We start from the raw sequence: 15,764 nt of genomic DNA, 5'->3' as shown, positions 1-15,764 counted from the left end.
GGCACTGCAGGGGCCCCCGTAAGAGGGCCCCACTATGTATTTCAGTGTCTGCTATGCAGACACTGAAATACGCGACGGGTGCCACTGCACCCGTCGCACATACCCACTCCGCCGGCTCAATTCTGAGCCGGCTTCCTCGTGGGGAGGGGTTTCCCGCTGGGCTGGCGGGCGGCCTTCTGGCGGTCGCCCGCCAGCCCAGCGGGAAAGCCTGAATGGCCTCCGCGGTCTTTCGACCGCGGAGCGGCCATATGGCGGTTCCCGCGAGGCGGGCGGCTACCGCCGCCCGCCTCACTCAGAATCAGGCCCTATATGTTGGCATACGGACCAAAAGCAGACTGAGGGTTGAAGATCGCAGAACATCCTGATATACACACATTAGATCAGAGAAACCTACAGGTTAATTAATTTATTAATTGTTCTTTGTACGTTTCAAATATTGTTAGATTATTTACACCTTCTTGTGGTGTGAGTGATGGGTTTCTGTGATCAGAATCAGGAGAGTCGCAGTCAGGTTCTGAATTCATGGATAAGGGTGATAGATTTTTCTACTAAAGTGGTGGCTGTCTTATATCACGGAAGGGGTACTTTTGCTGCCGAATATCCTAGTGGAAGTTCTCCATTGCCAGTGTTGGATGGTGGAATTTCAACCATTGACTGAGGACACTGGAAGTATGCGCCATGTTAAGTGTTCCAAACAGGTTGATTTGGCCGCTGCATGTGTGAATGGTGACTTATTTACTGATTTAGGGCATTGACAATAATTACATTATTAATGGTAAGTCTGCAATTTTAAAGGTACTTTCAGTCAATCCTCTAAATCGCTCCATAATTACTTGTTCTCTAAAATAGCGTTTTCAATACAAACCTATTTTTTAACGATCGGGTTTATTATTTTGTATCTCTGGATTTAACTTTTCTCTGGTGATGGCGAACATTGAAGTAAAGAAATCCAAAGCTGAGTTTTGGCTTTTGGAAAAGATTATGTGAAATGCACCAGCTTTGAAGGATGGCTGACACATATTTAGTCATACACTGTGAGACAAGATGCTGCTTAGGAATTACAAAAATCGATTCATTTTTAGATTTTACAAACTTTAGGTTAAATGTTTAAATTTAATAAATCCAACTGTTTTTGTAGCGTCCTGTAGATGAGCAGAAGGAACTTCTCAGCAAGTGGAATGAGATGGGAACTGATGAACCAGGTATTATTATTTTTTACTTAAAAACCAGTATAACTCGTCATATCCAGGAATTGTTTTGTATTGCAGCTTTTACCTCTATGTTGGGCACTCAAGTGCTTGCCTACATGAGTAACATGCAACACTGTGTAGGGGTATGGTTTCAAGGATATTGTTTTTGTTGTGATCCCGTGTGGGAAGTGTTTCCATGTTGTGCGTTATGACCTTGAGGTGCGGTTATTGTGTATTGAGACACCTGCGCATAGCAGTACGTTGCATGATAAAGTGCAAGGGACAGATGCACAGTTGTGTGGTTTTAATTATACTGGTAGCTTTAAACAGCTCTCCAAGACCCCTTATGGTATTTCATATGATATACTATGCTTAGCTCGTTACTGCACTGGGTTGTCCAATCTGAGATTTTGTGTATGGCTGTGGTCCTGAGCTGGCATGGTTGAGGGAGAGAGATGTGGAGAAATCTGTTGAGATGGACGTTTTAATTATGATCTCATATCTTTTTCTTTGTAACATGTAACGAAATTGTCAGTTTTTTTTATATTTACAGGACCTGCAGTGAATGGACTACATTAAAGTCCTCCAAATTTCCAGTAGTGTATGTCAGGTCAATTCCATGCCTATTCATTTGGTGATGTTTACTTTTTTGGCTGTGCAGTTCTAGTGATAGACAACCCTCATAGCATATATGTTGTATGTGAATTGAAGAGGTCTGAGTTATAATTGTTTGCTGACTGCTGATTATTATGGGGTTTGGTATTATTGTGGGCCATAATTGTTATATATGGAAGTACATATAATGCCACAGGGAACCATAGGGCAGCCCTTTTTTACTTACCTGCATAATGAACTTATTTACAGCAAACTTGCCATGAAAGTGTAACTACACTCAGAAAGCATGCTTTCATTGGTTTAGTGTAAATTAATTCAGTATTTCTTGAGAAATTGACATTTAAAAAGTTGTTGCAGTGGCTTTGTATGGTTAACACTTTTATGTGTCTCTAGTCGTGACTGGAAACTCCTGTAAATCACATTTTTTTTTTTTTTAATCACGTGAAGAACTCTGAAAGAAGAATTCCAACCATCCTTAAAATTGGCGACTACAATGTAGGTAAACATTTCCACAGCCATGAAGGGCAACCCTAATAGGTGTCAGGCCCCAGAGGCATACTGAGGGAAACTCAAATACATGGAATGCCTGATCACTACACCAGGAAAAAGCACAGAAAAGAGCACATGGCTCTCCTATCAAGTAGTGGATTACTCCCCTATTTGTTTGGAAAAAAATAGCAATGTGCATATCCTTTGCAAGTTTCACAAAGGGTTAAAAAAAAAAGAAAGACAGAGGGTGTGTAAGTCAAATAGAAAGAGGGAAAGATTTGCAAATATCACAAAGGGTTAAAAAAGAAAGACAGTGAATGTTTAAAGCAGTGACAAAAAAAGAGGCAGAGAAATAAATGCAAAGGGGACGGGCCAATGGGTGTGATCTGCGGTAGATATAGATAGTAAGTAGTGGTTCACTGTGCATGCCGAAAGACCGTCCATGGTGAGAGTAGCTGCCTCAGAGAGTGGGGAGAAGGCCTGCCTAAGTCCATGGCCACGGGCCACGCCCTTCACTCAATTCAAAATGTGCATGGCTGAAAGCTAGGGTAAGAAGCCCCCGTGTGTTGCATGAATAACCTGGATGAAAGACAGGCCATGCAGTCCACCTGCACTAGGCGCAGCAAAAGTCTGTTCCACTGGGGTTGGTTGCCTGGAAAGTGATTAATAAAATTATAAAACAAAACTTTAAAATGTACTGAAAAACTCATAGTATAAAATGCCCAAAACACCTATTTGTTAAAGGCACTGACAGAAATCTAATCAAGAATATATATATATAGATATTTTTTTTAATAAAAAAAAAACAAATGTGACATGGACATTATAGTTAGGTTCTGAATTTACTGCCACTAAACCACAGAAATTCAGCAGTTATAGTTATGGTTGTCTCAAATAACTATAACTTGTGCCCTAAGGCAACTCAAGCCCTCGCCATGCACAATGTTCTTAACAGTATTTTGACTGTTAACTTTACATTGATATTATTAATGATTTTATAAAAGATGTAACAAGTGCTGTAATATCCGGTAATTAGCAGTGCCAGTGGGCACCAGTGAATTTCTTTGGTTTTTTTTAAACATAAAGTAGTTTTTATTACTTTACGTTACGTAAAAACCACAGTCACGCATGGCCTTTGGATGTGCACTGCCCGGGTTGGCCACAGAGCCTGACTGCGGCCAGGCCCTGTGGCCTACCCCTATATGTACCTAACTCCACTCAATGAAGGGCCTTTGGCTGTGTGTGTGCGGGGGTTTGGCCACAGTCCCTGGTCTGCGGTAAGGCCCTGCAGATGACCCCATATAGCCACCCAACCCCGCCTTTATGTGATAGAAAAGAGAGAGAGAGTGAGATTTTGAGAAAGAGATTAACAGAGATAAATTAAGAGAGAGAGTTTTAGACTTTGATGCATGATATACTTAAAATAAATATTATCTGACAAATTCTAAAGAAAAATGCATTTGTCACATAAATAGAGTGAGATCACCATTCAGCATGTACTTAAAATATTTGAAGTTAAAAAAAATAAAAACAAGGGAATGAACACTGACAAACTTAGACTTGAACCCTCAACCTTCATTGTGAAGGTTTAAGATGTTAACCACTTGGATACAGGTGACTCCTTACGCTGTGGTGTCCAGACATAACTATGACACAAAGGTATTCATTGGAAAATTATGTCAATGTTACATCACCGGGAATGTTTAGCATTTAAAACACAAGTAAATATACGGAAGCACTACCGTGAGATACAAGGCTTTGAAACTTCAACTTGCTGAGTGTCAATCCAAGTGCTTTACCAGAAGGCCATACTGTTCTGTTGTGCATCAAAACGTATCTATAACATTATAATCAATCATCTTGCTAGTGTGACACTTTGAAGTCGTATGGAGAGACCGTTGCAAAAACAGTCTCTCTCTCCCTCTGTCTCTCTCTCTCTATCTTCTTGCTGGAGCTTGCATTGTTCCCACACACAGGGAGCTGCTAGAAATACAGCTCCCTGCGTGTGGGAGCAATCCTTTCATCCCTTTCCCTGCCCGCATGTCAGTGGACAGGGAAAGAGATAAAAACTCCGCTCCCAGCAAGCAGGAGCCACTTACAAGTTCAGTCTCCGGGACAAAGGCAGCCCACCGTTAGGGGTTCAAGTCAACCCCAAACACCCAGCACCAGCAACACAGGGCCGGTCAGGTGCTGAGGTCAAAGAGGGGCCCAAATATCATAGGCGCCTATGGAGACTAGGGGTGCTCCGGTTCCAGTCTGTTAGCAGGTAAGTACCTGCGTCCTCAGGGAGCAGACCAGGGGGGGGGGGGTTTGTAGAGCACTGGAGGGGGGTGGTTCCAAACAGGTACACAAAATACACCCTCAGCGGCACAGGGGCGGCCGGGTGCAGTGTGTAAAGTAGATGTCGGGTCTTGCATTGGTTTCATTATAGGGGGCCCGGGGATCACTCTGGCGATGCAGGTAGGGCACAGAGGGGCTTCTCGGGCCAGCCACCGTCTGGGCAAAGATGAGGGCCGCCTGCTGGTCATTCCTGCACTGGTAGTTGGTTTCTCTCGGGCTTGAGGGCTGCGGGCACGGTGCTTCTTCCAGGCATCGGGTTCTTTGTTACCGGGCAGTCGCAGGCAGGGGGAACCTCTGGATTTTCTCTGCAGGCATCGCCATGGGGGTGCAGGGAGGTCGTCTCAGGGTGGCCATGTTGTGGGGGTCGCCTGGGGTCCTCACTGCAGTGTTGGTTTCTCTGGACACGGGCCGGGGGCTTGGTCCTTTGGGTTGCAGGGCAGCCCTCTGAGTGGGCAGAGGTCACTGGTCCTGCTGGATATGTTGCTGTTGCAGGTTCTCTGAATCTGGAGACAGGCCGGTAGGGCTGCAGCCAAAGCAGTTGTCGTCTCCGTCTTCTCTGCGGGGTTTTCAGGTCAGCGATCCTTCTTGTTCAGGTCGTCAGAAATCTGATTTCCTGGGTTCAGGCTCACCCCTAAATACTAAATTTAGGGGTGTGTTTTAGGGCTGGTGGGCAGTAGCCGATAGCCACTGTCCTTGAGAGTGGCTACACCCTCCATGTGCTCCCTCCTCTCCTATCTTATTAGGCTAAATCCTCCAAAACAAGATGGAGCATTTTCCAAGGAGGGGGTCACTTCAGCTCTGGTCCCCTTAGAGGTGGACCTGGCAGAGAGGGGTGACTCCTCATTGTTTTCCTCATTATCTCCCCAGACTTGCCGCCAAAAGTGTGGGCTGTGTCCGGGGGGGGGGGGTAGCAGGCATCTCCACTAGCTGAAGTGCCCTGGGGCATTGTAACACGAAGCCTGGGCCTTTGAGGGTCACTGCTAGGTGTTACAGTTCCTGCAGGGGGGAGGTGTGAAGCACCTCCACCCAGTGCAGTGTTAGTTTTTGGCCCCAGAGAGCAAAAAGGCTCTCACCCCAGGGGGTCAGAAACTTGTCTCTCAGTGGAATGCTGGCACAGACCAATCAGACTTGCACTGAAGTATTGGGTAAAATACAGGGGGCATCTCTGAGATGCCCTCTGTGTGCGTTTTTTAAATAAATCCAACGCTGGCATCAGTGAGGTAGTTAAGGCCGCCCTGTTGAGGAAGAATCATCTATATGTGATACATAGAGCCTATATCACCCCAGTGAAACTTACAAAGATAAAGAAAGGGGAAGTGGTGAAGTGTCTCAAATTTGGAGCTCCGAAGGCCGCAGATGTTCATTTGTTCATGGAGTGCCCGGGAGTTATCTCCTTTTGCTCGGAAGTGGTGGGTGTGCTATTACAGATTGTAGGAAAGGAACTAACTGTAAGTCTCCCCCTAATTATTTTTGGCAAAACCGGTGATTCGGTAGGGTGGTGTAGAAATAATAGGAATTTCGTGTTCTTTGCTATTTTGTTAGCTAGAAGGGAGATATGTTTAAAGTGGGTGATGGCTGCCCCTCCACTGTATAGGAGCTGGCTGGACATGTTTGTGAAAACAGCTAAACTAGATCTTAAGGTGGGCAGTCCTGATCAGAGGAGGAAAAAAAGTGAACTATGGGCTCCGCTTTTGGAATGCCCCCCCCATAGGGGCACACTGTCCAATGATTTAAATCCTCCCCCCTTCTTACATCTGGGTCAGCCACTGGGGGTACCCCAGGTGGGCTGAGCAGGTGATACAGGGTCCTCCTTGAGCGGCATGTCCACCTTTTGGTTTCGGATACAGTAAGAACTTGCTGGAAATAAGGTGTGACTTATCGGTGAGGTGTATGAGGACAAAAAAAAAACAAAAAACACTGTCACCAGTGTGGGTTTATTTTTCTGAGAAGTTTGATACCAAACTTCCCAGTATTCAGTGTAGCCATTATGGAACTGTGGAGTTTGTTTTGACAAACTCCAAGACCATATACTTAATATAGTCACATTGTACTTAAAATGTCTAAGAATGGACTTAGACAGTGTAGGGGCATATTGCTCATGCAGCTATTCCCTCACCTGTGGTATAGTGCACCCTGCCTCAGGGCTTTAAGGCCTGCTAGAGGGGTTACTTACCTATGCCACAGGCAGTATTTTGTGTGCATGGCATCCTGAGGGGGATGCCCTGTCGACTTTGCCTTTTTCTCCCACCAACACACACAATCTGCAATGGCAGTGTGCGTGTGTTAGGTGTGGGGTCCCTTAGGGTGGCACAACACATGCTGCAGCCCTTAGGGACCTTCTCTGGTCACAGGGCCCTTGGTACCACTGGTACATTTTACAAGGGACTTATCTGTGTGCCAGGGGTGTGCCAATTGTGGAAACAATGGTACATTTTTAGGCAAAGAACACTGGTGCTGGGGCCTGGTTAGCAGGATCCCAGCACACTCTTAAGTGAAGTCAGCATCAGTATCAGGCAAACAGTGGGGGGTAACTGCAACTAGGAGCCATTTTCCTACACAAGCCCCTCCAGCCCACAGGCCAGGGGACACAGCCAAAGCTGGGATAGTCTTCCTAGTCTGTCAGACGAGGAAGTGTAGGGAAAACAGGATGGTTTGTTGCAGGGCCTACTCTGCCTTATATCCTCCTGTTCAGGTCATTCCCTCTGGGGAACTAAACTACTTCCACAGTGATAGGACCTTGGGCCTGATTACATCTTTGTCGGAGGGGGTTAATCTGTCCCAAATGTGACGGATATCCCGCCCGCCGTATTACGAGTCCATTATATCCTATGGAACTCGTAATACAGCGGGCGGGATAGCTGTCACATTTGGGACGGATTAACCCCCTCCACCAAGGTTGTAATCAGGCCCCTAATCTAAATTGCCTCTTGTGTGTATTTTTAGTGTCTTCACCCATTCTTTCTATTTTGGGTTAGAGGTATCATCTCTGTTAATCTTATCTTAGCCAGGGTCACCCCTAGCTTACCCAAAGAGGTTACCCATAGCTTGAGTAGCCCCACCATGACCAACAGGGTTAGGGGGCTTAACTTGCTATTTGGCATAGGGTCAGACCACTATGCCAAGGACAGTGTAGCCATAAATGCTAACACCAAGCAGAGGCCACTGACAGCTGTCAGTGCACAGAACCACACCTTTAGCTCTTCACCAACAAGGGAAGGGACTAAGTTACAGGCTTCTTTGGATTTAGGGTCCCTGCCTGCTGTGATAGAGTTGGGGGTTGCTACATGTTATAGTAAACACCCTTCTTCCACTCTTTCTTCTATTAGCTGAGGAGCCACCCACTCATGCTTAACAGTTGCCTGACTAGCCAGGACTTCTTGTGGGTCAGGTTGGACTTTACAGTGCCACTTTTGGAGTTCTCCCCCACTGGAGCAGAATCTCCTTGGCTTGCTGGAACCTTAGCTAAATGTTGTCCACATTTCCTGCACTGTTTTCTTTTCTTTTTCTTCTGGGGCCTACTTGAAGTTACTGTAGGGGCAGCACCTCCAGAATCCTTGGGAGGGGACTGGCACTGGACCAGTTCCTCTCTTGGGCTCTGACCAACCTGTGGGTGGTCATTTCCAAGGAGACAATCAAGGGGGAGGTCTGCACTGACTACCACCCTTCTCCAGCTAAAAGTCCCACCCACTTCTAGGGGCACTGAAGCCACAGGCCTTATTAGTGACCTTGTCTGGGCTAACCCCTACTCTGGCAGTCTCACCTGGGATGTACTGGTTTGAGAGCACCAGCCTGTCATGCACAATAGTATGACTGGCACAAGTGTCTCTCAGCGCAGTGGCTGGGATTCCATTCACTAGTAGGTGCTGGAAGTGTCTACTTCCCTCTGGAATCTCCAACTCACCTGTTGGGCCCTTTCTCCAGTTGAAGGCTATGAGGACCTCCTCATCTGAGGAGCCATCCCCAGTGGCTACACTGGTTACACCTGGGGTTTTGCTAGGGGTTTTATTTTTGGGACAAGAATTGTCCTTGGTGTGGTACCCTGTCTGTCTACAGTTGTGGCACTGTGCCTTAGTGGTATCCCAGTTCTTACCCTGGACAGGTTTTTGGGGGCCCACAGAGGACTATTTTTCTTTAGTTCTAGGAGTGTCACCCACTTTCTCCTGGGGAGGCTTGGTAACATCACCCCAGTGGAAGTTTTGGTCACCCTAGTCTTGACCCAGTGGTCTTCCTTCTTTACCAATTCTTGGGGAGAAATTAGACCTAGGTCTACCAGATGTTGATGCAACTTTTCATTGAAGCAGTTACTTAAAATGTGTTCTTTCATAGAAAAATTATAAAGCTCATCATAGTCATGCACTTCATTTCCAGTTACTCAACCTTCCAGTGTTTTCACTGAGTAGTCTACAAAATCAACACAGCGCTGGCTCGAGGTTTTGTGAGCCCCCCTGAACCTAATTCTATATTCCTCAGTGGTGAATCCAAAGCCCTCAATCAGGGTAGGCTTTATGAGGTCATAGGATTCAGCATCTGCATCAGTGAGTGTGAGGAGCCTATCCTTACACTTACCAGACTGCTTTAATCTTCTTGTTCCGCAGGCCCTCTCAAAGGCTACGAACCACTTGGTGATGCCATCACCATCGTCATATTTGGGGACAATCTCTTTAGGGATTTTAGGGGTGTCAGAATACTCTCTGTCCCTAGTTATTTTGTTGCTGCTACCATTTATGGGTTCTAAACCCATTTCATTTCTCTCTCTTTCTATAGCCAGGAGCTGTTTCTCCAAGGCTAAAAGGATGTCCTCTTCTTTGAGGCTGTCCTCAGTGCTTACAGAGGGACTCCACTGTGGAAGAACCAGGCTCTCTGACTATGATTTGTGGAGACTGGGTCTTACACTAGGCCCTAGCAGGACTTTTACAAATTTAGAAAAATAGTAAAAAATAAAAAAATCAGTTTCTAATGACAATTTTTGGAATTTTAGTTGTGTGATCAGGTATTGGCTGAGTAGACCAGCAAATGCAAAGTCTTAGACCTCACCGCTGATCCACCAATGTAGGAAGCTGGCTCTGTATTTACTATCTCAAAGTGAGAGATAATGTGCACAGAGCCCAAGGGTTCCCTTTAGAGGTTGATAGTGGCAATAATAGATAATATTAATGCTCTATTTGTGGTAGTGTGGTCGAGCAGTAGGCTTATCAGAGGGTAGTGTTAAGCATTTGTTGTACACACACAGGCACTTAATGGGAACACACACTCAAAGACTTAACTCCAGGCCAATAGGTTTTTATATAGAAAAATATTATTTTCTTAAGTTTTTTTAGAACTACGAGATTCAGATTTCAAGTAAATACATAACTTGTAAGGTCCTTGGCATAGGTAAATATAGAACTTTGAATCAAAACAGTAATGTTCACAGTTTAGCAGAAAATGGCAATAAGCCATTTTAAAAGTGAACACAGTGCAAAATTCACCGGTTCCTGGTGGAGGTAAGTACAAGTTAGTTTTTCAGGTAAGTAAAGCAATTACAAGTTCAGACTCTGGGACACAGGCAGCTCACCATTGGGGGTTTAAGTCAACCCCAAACACCCAGCACCAGCAACATAGGGCCGGTCAGGTGCAGAGGTCAAAGAGGGGCCCAAATATCATAGGTGCTGGGGGGGGTCCCAAACAGGTACACAAAATACACCCTCAGCCGTACAGGGGCGGCCTGGTACAGTGTGCAAAGTAGGTGTCGGGTTTTGCATTGGTTTCAATGGAGGGACCCGGAGGTCACTCTGGCGATGCAGGCAGGGCACAGTGCGGCTTCTCGGGCCAGCCACCGACTGGGCAAAGATGAGGGCTGCCTGCTGGTCACTCCTGCCCTCGTAGTTGGTTCCTCTCTAAGCCTGGGGTCTGCGGGTGTGGTGCTTCTTCCAGGTGTTGGGTTCTTTGTTACTGGGCAGTCCCGGTCAGGGGGAGCCTCTGGATTCTCTCTGCAGGCGTCGCTATTGTGGTGCAGGGAGGTGCAAGGGACGTATCTGTTTGCCAGGGGTGTGCCAATTGTGGAAACAATGGTACATTTTTAGGGAAAGACACACAGGTGCTGGGGCCTGGCTAGCAGGATCCCAGCACACTCAAGCCAAGTCAGCATCAATATCAGGCAAAAAGTGGGGGGTAACTGCAACAAGGAGCCATTTTCCTACAAATATATATATATATATGTATATGTATATTTTTTCACTTCCTCCTCATACTATATCCAAGGAGGGCAGCACTCCAAATGCAGAATAGAACTATTTATTTAAAGAGCGAAATTACAGGGATGCATTCAGCACTGAATGCCCTCCTCAATTGTCGTTTGGAGTGCTGTCCTCCTTGGATATAGTATGAGGAGAAAGTGAAAATAGACATTGCAGTGATGAGGCAGCAGGATGGCACAACCGGCGCTTAGGTGCTACACGGCATCTCCGTCAAACAGTAGTAAGGATATATATGTAGGTTGCCACTAAGTAGTTATAGTTAGTATCATGTTTCCATAGAAAAAGTTTTTTTTTTTTAGTTGCCTATATATTTGGCACCGTTTTACGAAACTTCATGAAACTTTCCCCAAAAAAGTGCCCCGTGATTCTTGTTGCACACAGAAAGTTTCGGGGTGATCCATCAAGCAGGGGCCAAGAAAGAGGATGGGCCAAAAAAGTTGTTGTCTAATGTTAATTCCCATAGGACCTTTAGACGCAACTACAGACTAAACCACTGGATGGAATTACACCAAATTTGTCAGAGAGCTAGCATTCCGGACGCAGATTATGCTTTCGCTTATTGGTTTAAATCCGTCCAGCAGTTTTTGAGACATTAAAGGGAAAATAAATTTGTATATCTAGAGATGGTGATCCTTTGCAATGTATTCGCCTATAATGACAAGCTTCTGCCAGGAAATGCACAGCTCTGATTGGCTGCCAACACTTCAAACCAGGAAGTAAAAACAAAAAAAGGTGAGGGTAGAGTCCCCCTGATCCTTTAGATCTGGTGCTGCGGTCCTAGAGGGCCTTCCCCAGGACTAAAAAACACTTTTAAAAAAAATGTTTGCTGCGATTTTGCAACGATGTTGCAATTTCGCAGAAACAATTAAAAAAAAACAAGCACAGACTCCGGTGCTTGTTTTTTACAAGCCCCCAGGTGGGCCTGGTCCCAGAGGCATTCACATTTTCTATGCAGAGGAGGTACCCCCCAGTAGGAGTACCCCCCCAGTACCTCCCCCTTCGTACCCTGGGATCAACACCTTCTTGGGACAGTTTTCAAATATAATGCGGGGACCACCGCCTCCCTGGGGCTAATAAATAACAAAATGTGGTAGGGGCACGACCCCCGCAGCCCCGGAGACCACCACCTCCCCGGGGCACTTGTCAAATATAATGCGGGGGTCCAAGCGTCCCCCTCTCCAGGCCTGGGGACCACCACCTCCCCAGGGCAAACAAAATAAAGTGAAGGGGGTCTATTGCAGGACCCCAGGGACCACCACCTCCCTGGGGCTGTTGATTGTTGGGGGGAGCATGCATGGTGAGGCACAAGTTATAGTTTCCTTAGGGCATGAGTTATAGTTACTTGAAAGAACTGTAACTATAACAGCAGAATTTCTGTGGTTTTGTACGAGTATATTCAAAAGCTAACTATAATGTCCCTGTAACTTTTGTTATATATATATATATATATATATATATATATATATATATATATATATATATATATATATATATATATATTGAATGAGTTATGACTGATCTCAGACATGTTTACTAATTAAACAATGGGCAAGGATGCCACTTTGCAGAGGGTTTCATTATTGCGCCACATCTGAGAAACATGGAAAATATTGCACAGTTCTCAGAAAAACTCAGGCTTTCAATGCATTTTGTTTGTGAAATAAAATAATAAAAGCATGCACAAATGATAGATAGATAGATAAATAGATAGATAGAATGATTTATTCATTCATTCTACACAGGTAAGTGGATGATACCATGCATTTACCTAGGCCAGTGGTTCCCAACCTTATGGTCAGGGGACCCCTAGGGATCCCCGAAGCATCCTCAGGGGGTCCTCAGGGGGTCCGTGATTGCTTAGAAAATTAAATAATATTAACAAATTAGGTCCTCAGCTTTCATTAATGACTTAGTGGGGGGGGGGGAATCTCCAGATTCCAATAAAGATTCATTAGGGGTCCCAAGGCTATAGTTATGATAAAGTGGGGGTACACAGAAGTCAAAAGGTTGGTGAACCACTGACCTAGGCTAATATAATGCTTAACCTAGGTTTATTCCAAATCTTTTGATCTCTTTTTGCCCAGAAAGGAATCTAGGTTTTCTTCTATCTGCCATCTCATTCCAGGAGTCCATAAGACCAGGACTGGAAGTAGTTTCTCTCTCTGCTCATTTCTAAGGCCTGGAATACTTTACCACCTGACAATAGGTTTACATTCAGTCACATGAGTTCAGACTCAAGAAACTCAAGACCTCGCTATTCCACATCACCAAATGGATTAGTTAGGTTCTGATCTCCGGGACAGGGCCAGGATTTTTTTTATAGTGCTAAATAAAATAAGCAATAATATTTTCCAATTTTTCAATGAAGCTGCACATATTTCATAATGCTCAATATCAGGTATGGCTCCTCCGCTAGGCTGAGGTGCGTCACCCCCTGCCAGCAGCTGCAAACCTTTTATTGTTTTGTATTAAAAGGGGCGGGCCACAGACTGTGACAAGCTTAGCCAGGAGCTGGCTGGACATGTTTGTGAAAACAGCTAAACTAGATCTTAAGGTGGGCAGTCCTGATCAGAGGAGGAAAAAAAGTGAACTATGGGCTCCGCTTTTGGAATGCCCCCCCCATAGGGGCACACTGTCCAATGATTTAAATCCTCCCCCCTTCTTACATCTGGGTCAGCCACTGGGGGTACCCCAGGTGGGCTGAGCAGGTGATACAGGGTCCTCCTTGAGCGGCATGTCCACCTTTTGGTTTCGGATACAGTAAGAACTTGCTGGAAATAAGGTGTGACTTATCGGTGAGGTGTATGAGGACAAAAAAAAACAAAAAACACTGTCACCAGTGTGGGTTTATTTTTCTGAGAAGTTTGATACCAAACTTCCCAGTATTCAGTGTAGCCATTATGGAACTGTGGAGTTTGTTTTGACAAACTCCAAGACCATATACTTAATATAGTCACATTGTACTTAAAATGTCTAAGAATGGACTTAGACAGTGTAGGGGCATATTGCTCATGCAGCTATTCCCTCACCTGTGGTATAGTGCACCCTGCCTCAGGGCTTTAAGGCCTGCTAGAGGGGTTACTTACCTATGCCACAGGCAGTATTTTGTGTGCATGGCATCCTGAGGGGGATGCCCTGTCGACTTTGCCTTTTTCTCCCACCAACACACACAATCTGCAATGGCAGTGTGCGTGTGTTAGGTGTGGGGTCCCTTAGGGTGGCACAACACATGCTGCAGCCCTTAGGGACCTTCTCTGGTCACAGGGCCCTTGGTACCACTGGTACATTTTACAAGGGACTTATCTGTGTGCCAGGGGTGTGCCAATTGTGGAAACAATGGTACATTTTTAGGCAAAGAACACTGGTGCTGGGGCCTGGTTAGCAGGATCCCAGCACACTCTTAAGTGAAGTCAGCATCAGTATCAGGCAAACAGTGGGGGGTAACTGCAACTAGGAGCCATTTTCCTACACAAGCCCCTCCAGCCCACAGGCCAGGGGACACAGCCAAAGCTGGGATAGTCTTCCTAGTCTGTCAGACGAGGAAGTGTAGGGAAAACAGGATGGTTTGTTGCAGGGCCTACTCTGCCTTATATCCTCCTGTTCAGGTCATTCCCTCTGGGGAACTAAACTACTTCCACAGTGATAGGACCTTGGGCCTGATTACATCTTTGTCGGAGGGGGTTAATCTGTCCCAAATGTGACGGATATCCCGCCCGCCGTATTACGAGTCCATTATATCCTATGGAACTCGTAATACAGCGGGCGGGATAGCTGTCACATTTGGGACGGATTAACCCCCTCCACCAAGGTTGTAATCAGGCCCCTAATCTAAATTGCCTCTTGTGTGTATTTTTAGTGTCTTCACCCATTCTTTCTATTTTGGGTTAGAGGTATCATCTCTGTTAATCTTATCTTAGCCAGGGTCACCCCTAGCTTACCCAAAGAGGTTACGCATAGCTTGAGTAGCCCCACCATGACCAACAGGGTTAGGGGGCTTAACTTGCTATTTGGCATAGGGTCAGACCACTATGCCAAGGACAGTGTAGCCATAAATGCTAACACCAAGCAGAGGCCACTGACAGCTGTCAGTGCACAGAACCACACCTTTAGCTCTTCACCAACAAGGGAAGGGACTAAGTTACAGGCTTCTTTGGATTTAGGGTCCCTGCCTGCTGTGATAGAGTTGGGGGTTGCTACATGTTATAGTAAACACCCTTCTTCCACTCTTTCTTCTATTAGCTGAGGAGCCACCCACTCATGCTTAACAGTTGCCTGACTAGCCAGGACTTCTTGTGGGTCAGGTTGGACTTTACAGTGCCACTTTTGGAGTTCTCCCCCACTGGAGCAGAATCTCCTTGGCTTGCTGGAACCTTAGCTAAATGTTGTCCACATTTCCTGCACTGTTTTCTTTTCTTTTTCTTCTGGGGCCTACTTGAAGTTACTGTAGGGGCAGCACCTCCAGAATCCTTGGGAGGGGACTGGCACTGGACCAGTTCCTCTCTTGGGCTCTGACCAACCTGTGGGTGGTCATTTCCAAGGAGACAATCAAGGGGGAGGTCTGCACTGACTACCACCCTTCTCCAGCTAAAAGTCCCACCCACTTCTAGGGGCACTGAAGCCACAGGCCTTATTAGTGACCTTGTCTGGGCTAACCCCTACTCTGGCAGTCTCACCTGGGATGTACTGGTTTGAGAGCACCAGCCTGTCATGCACAATAGTATGACTGGCACAAGTGTCTCTCAGCGCAGTGGCTGGGATTCCATTCACTAGTAGGTGCTGGAAGTGTCTACTTCCCTCTGGAATCTCCAACTCACCTGTTGGGCCCTTTCTCCAGTTGAAGGCTATGAGGACCTCCTCATCTGAGGAGCCATCCCCAGTGGCTACACTGGTTACA

At 45.9% G+C, this 15,764-nt stretch overlaps 1 protein-coding gene across 1 annotated transcript in view; it reads left to right on the top strand.

The window, feature by feature from the left end:
* Positions 1–15,764, top strand: part of TBC1D19 (TBC1 domain family member 19) — a 921,320-nt gene that overhangs the window by 249,515 nt on the left and 656,041 nt on the right. Inside the window, exon 6 of the mRNA XM_069202139.1 lies at positions 1,139–1,202. Coding sequence (XP_069058240.1) covers positions 1,139–1,202 — 64 coding nt within the window. The remainder of the gene's footprint in view (positions 1–1,138; positions 1,203–15,764) is intronic.

The sequence above is a fragment of the Pleurodeles waltl genome, chromosome 1_2, assembly GCF_031143425.1.
Source record: "Pleurodeles waltl isolate 20211129_DDA chromosome 1_2, aPleWal1.hap1.20221129, whole genome shotgun sequence".
Lineage (NCBI taxonomy): Eukaryota > Metazoa > Chordata > Amphibia > Caudata > Salamandridae > Pleurodeles > Pleurodeles waltl.
The sequence above is the reverse complement of the archived record's forward strand: the minus strand, read 5'-3'. Positions and strand labels throughout refer to the sequence as shown.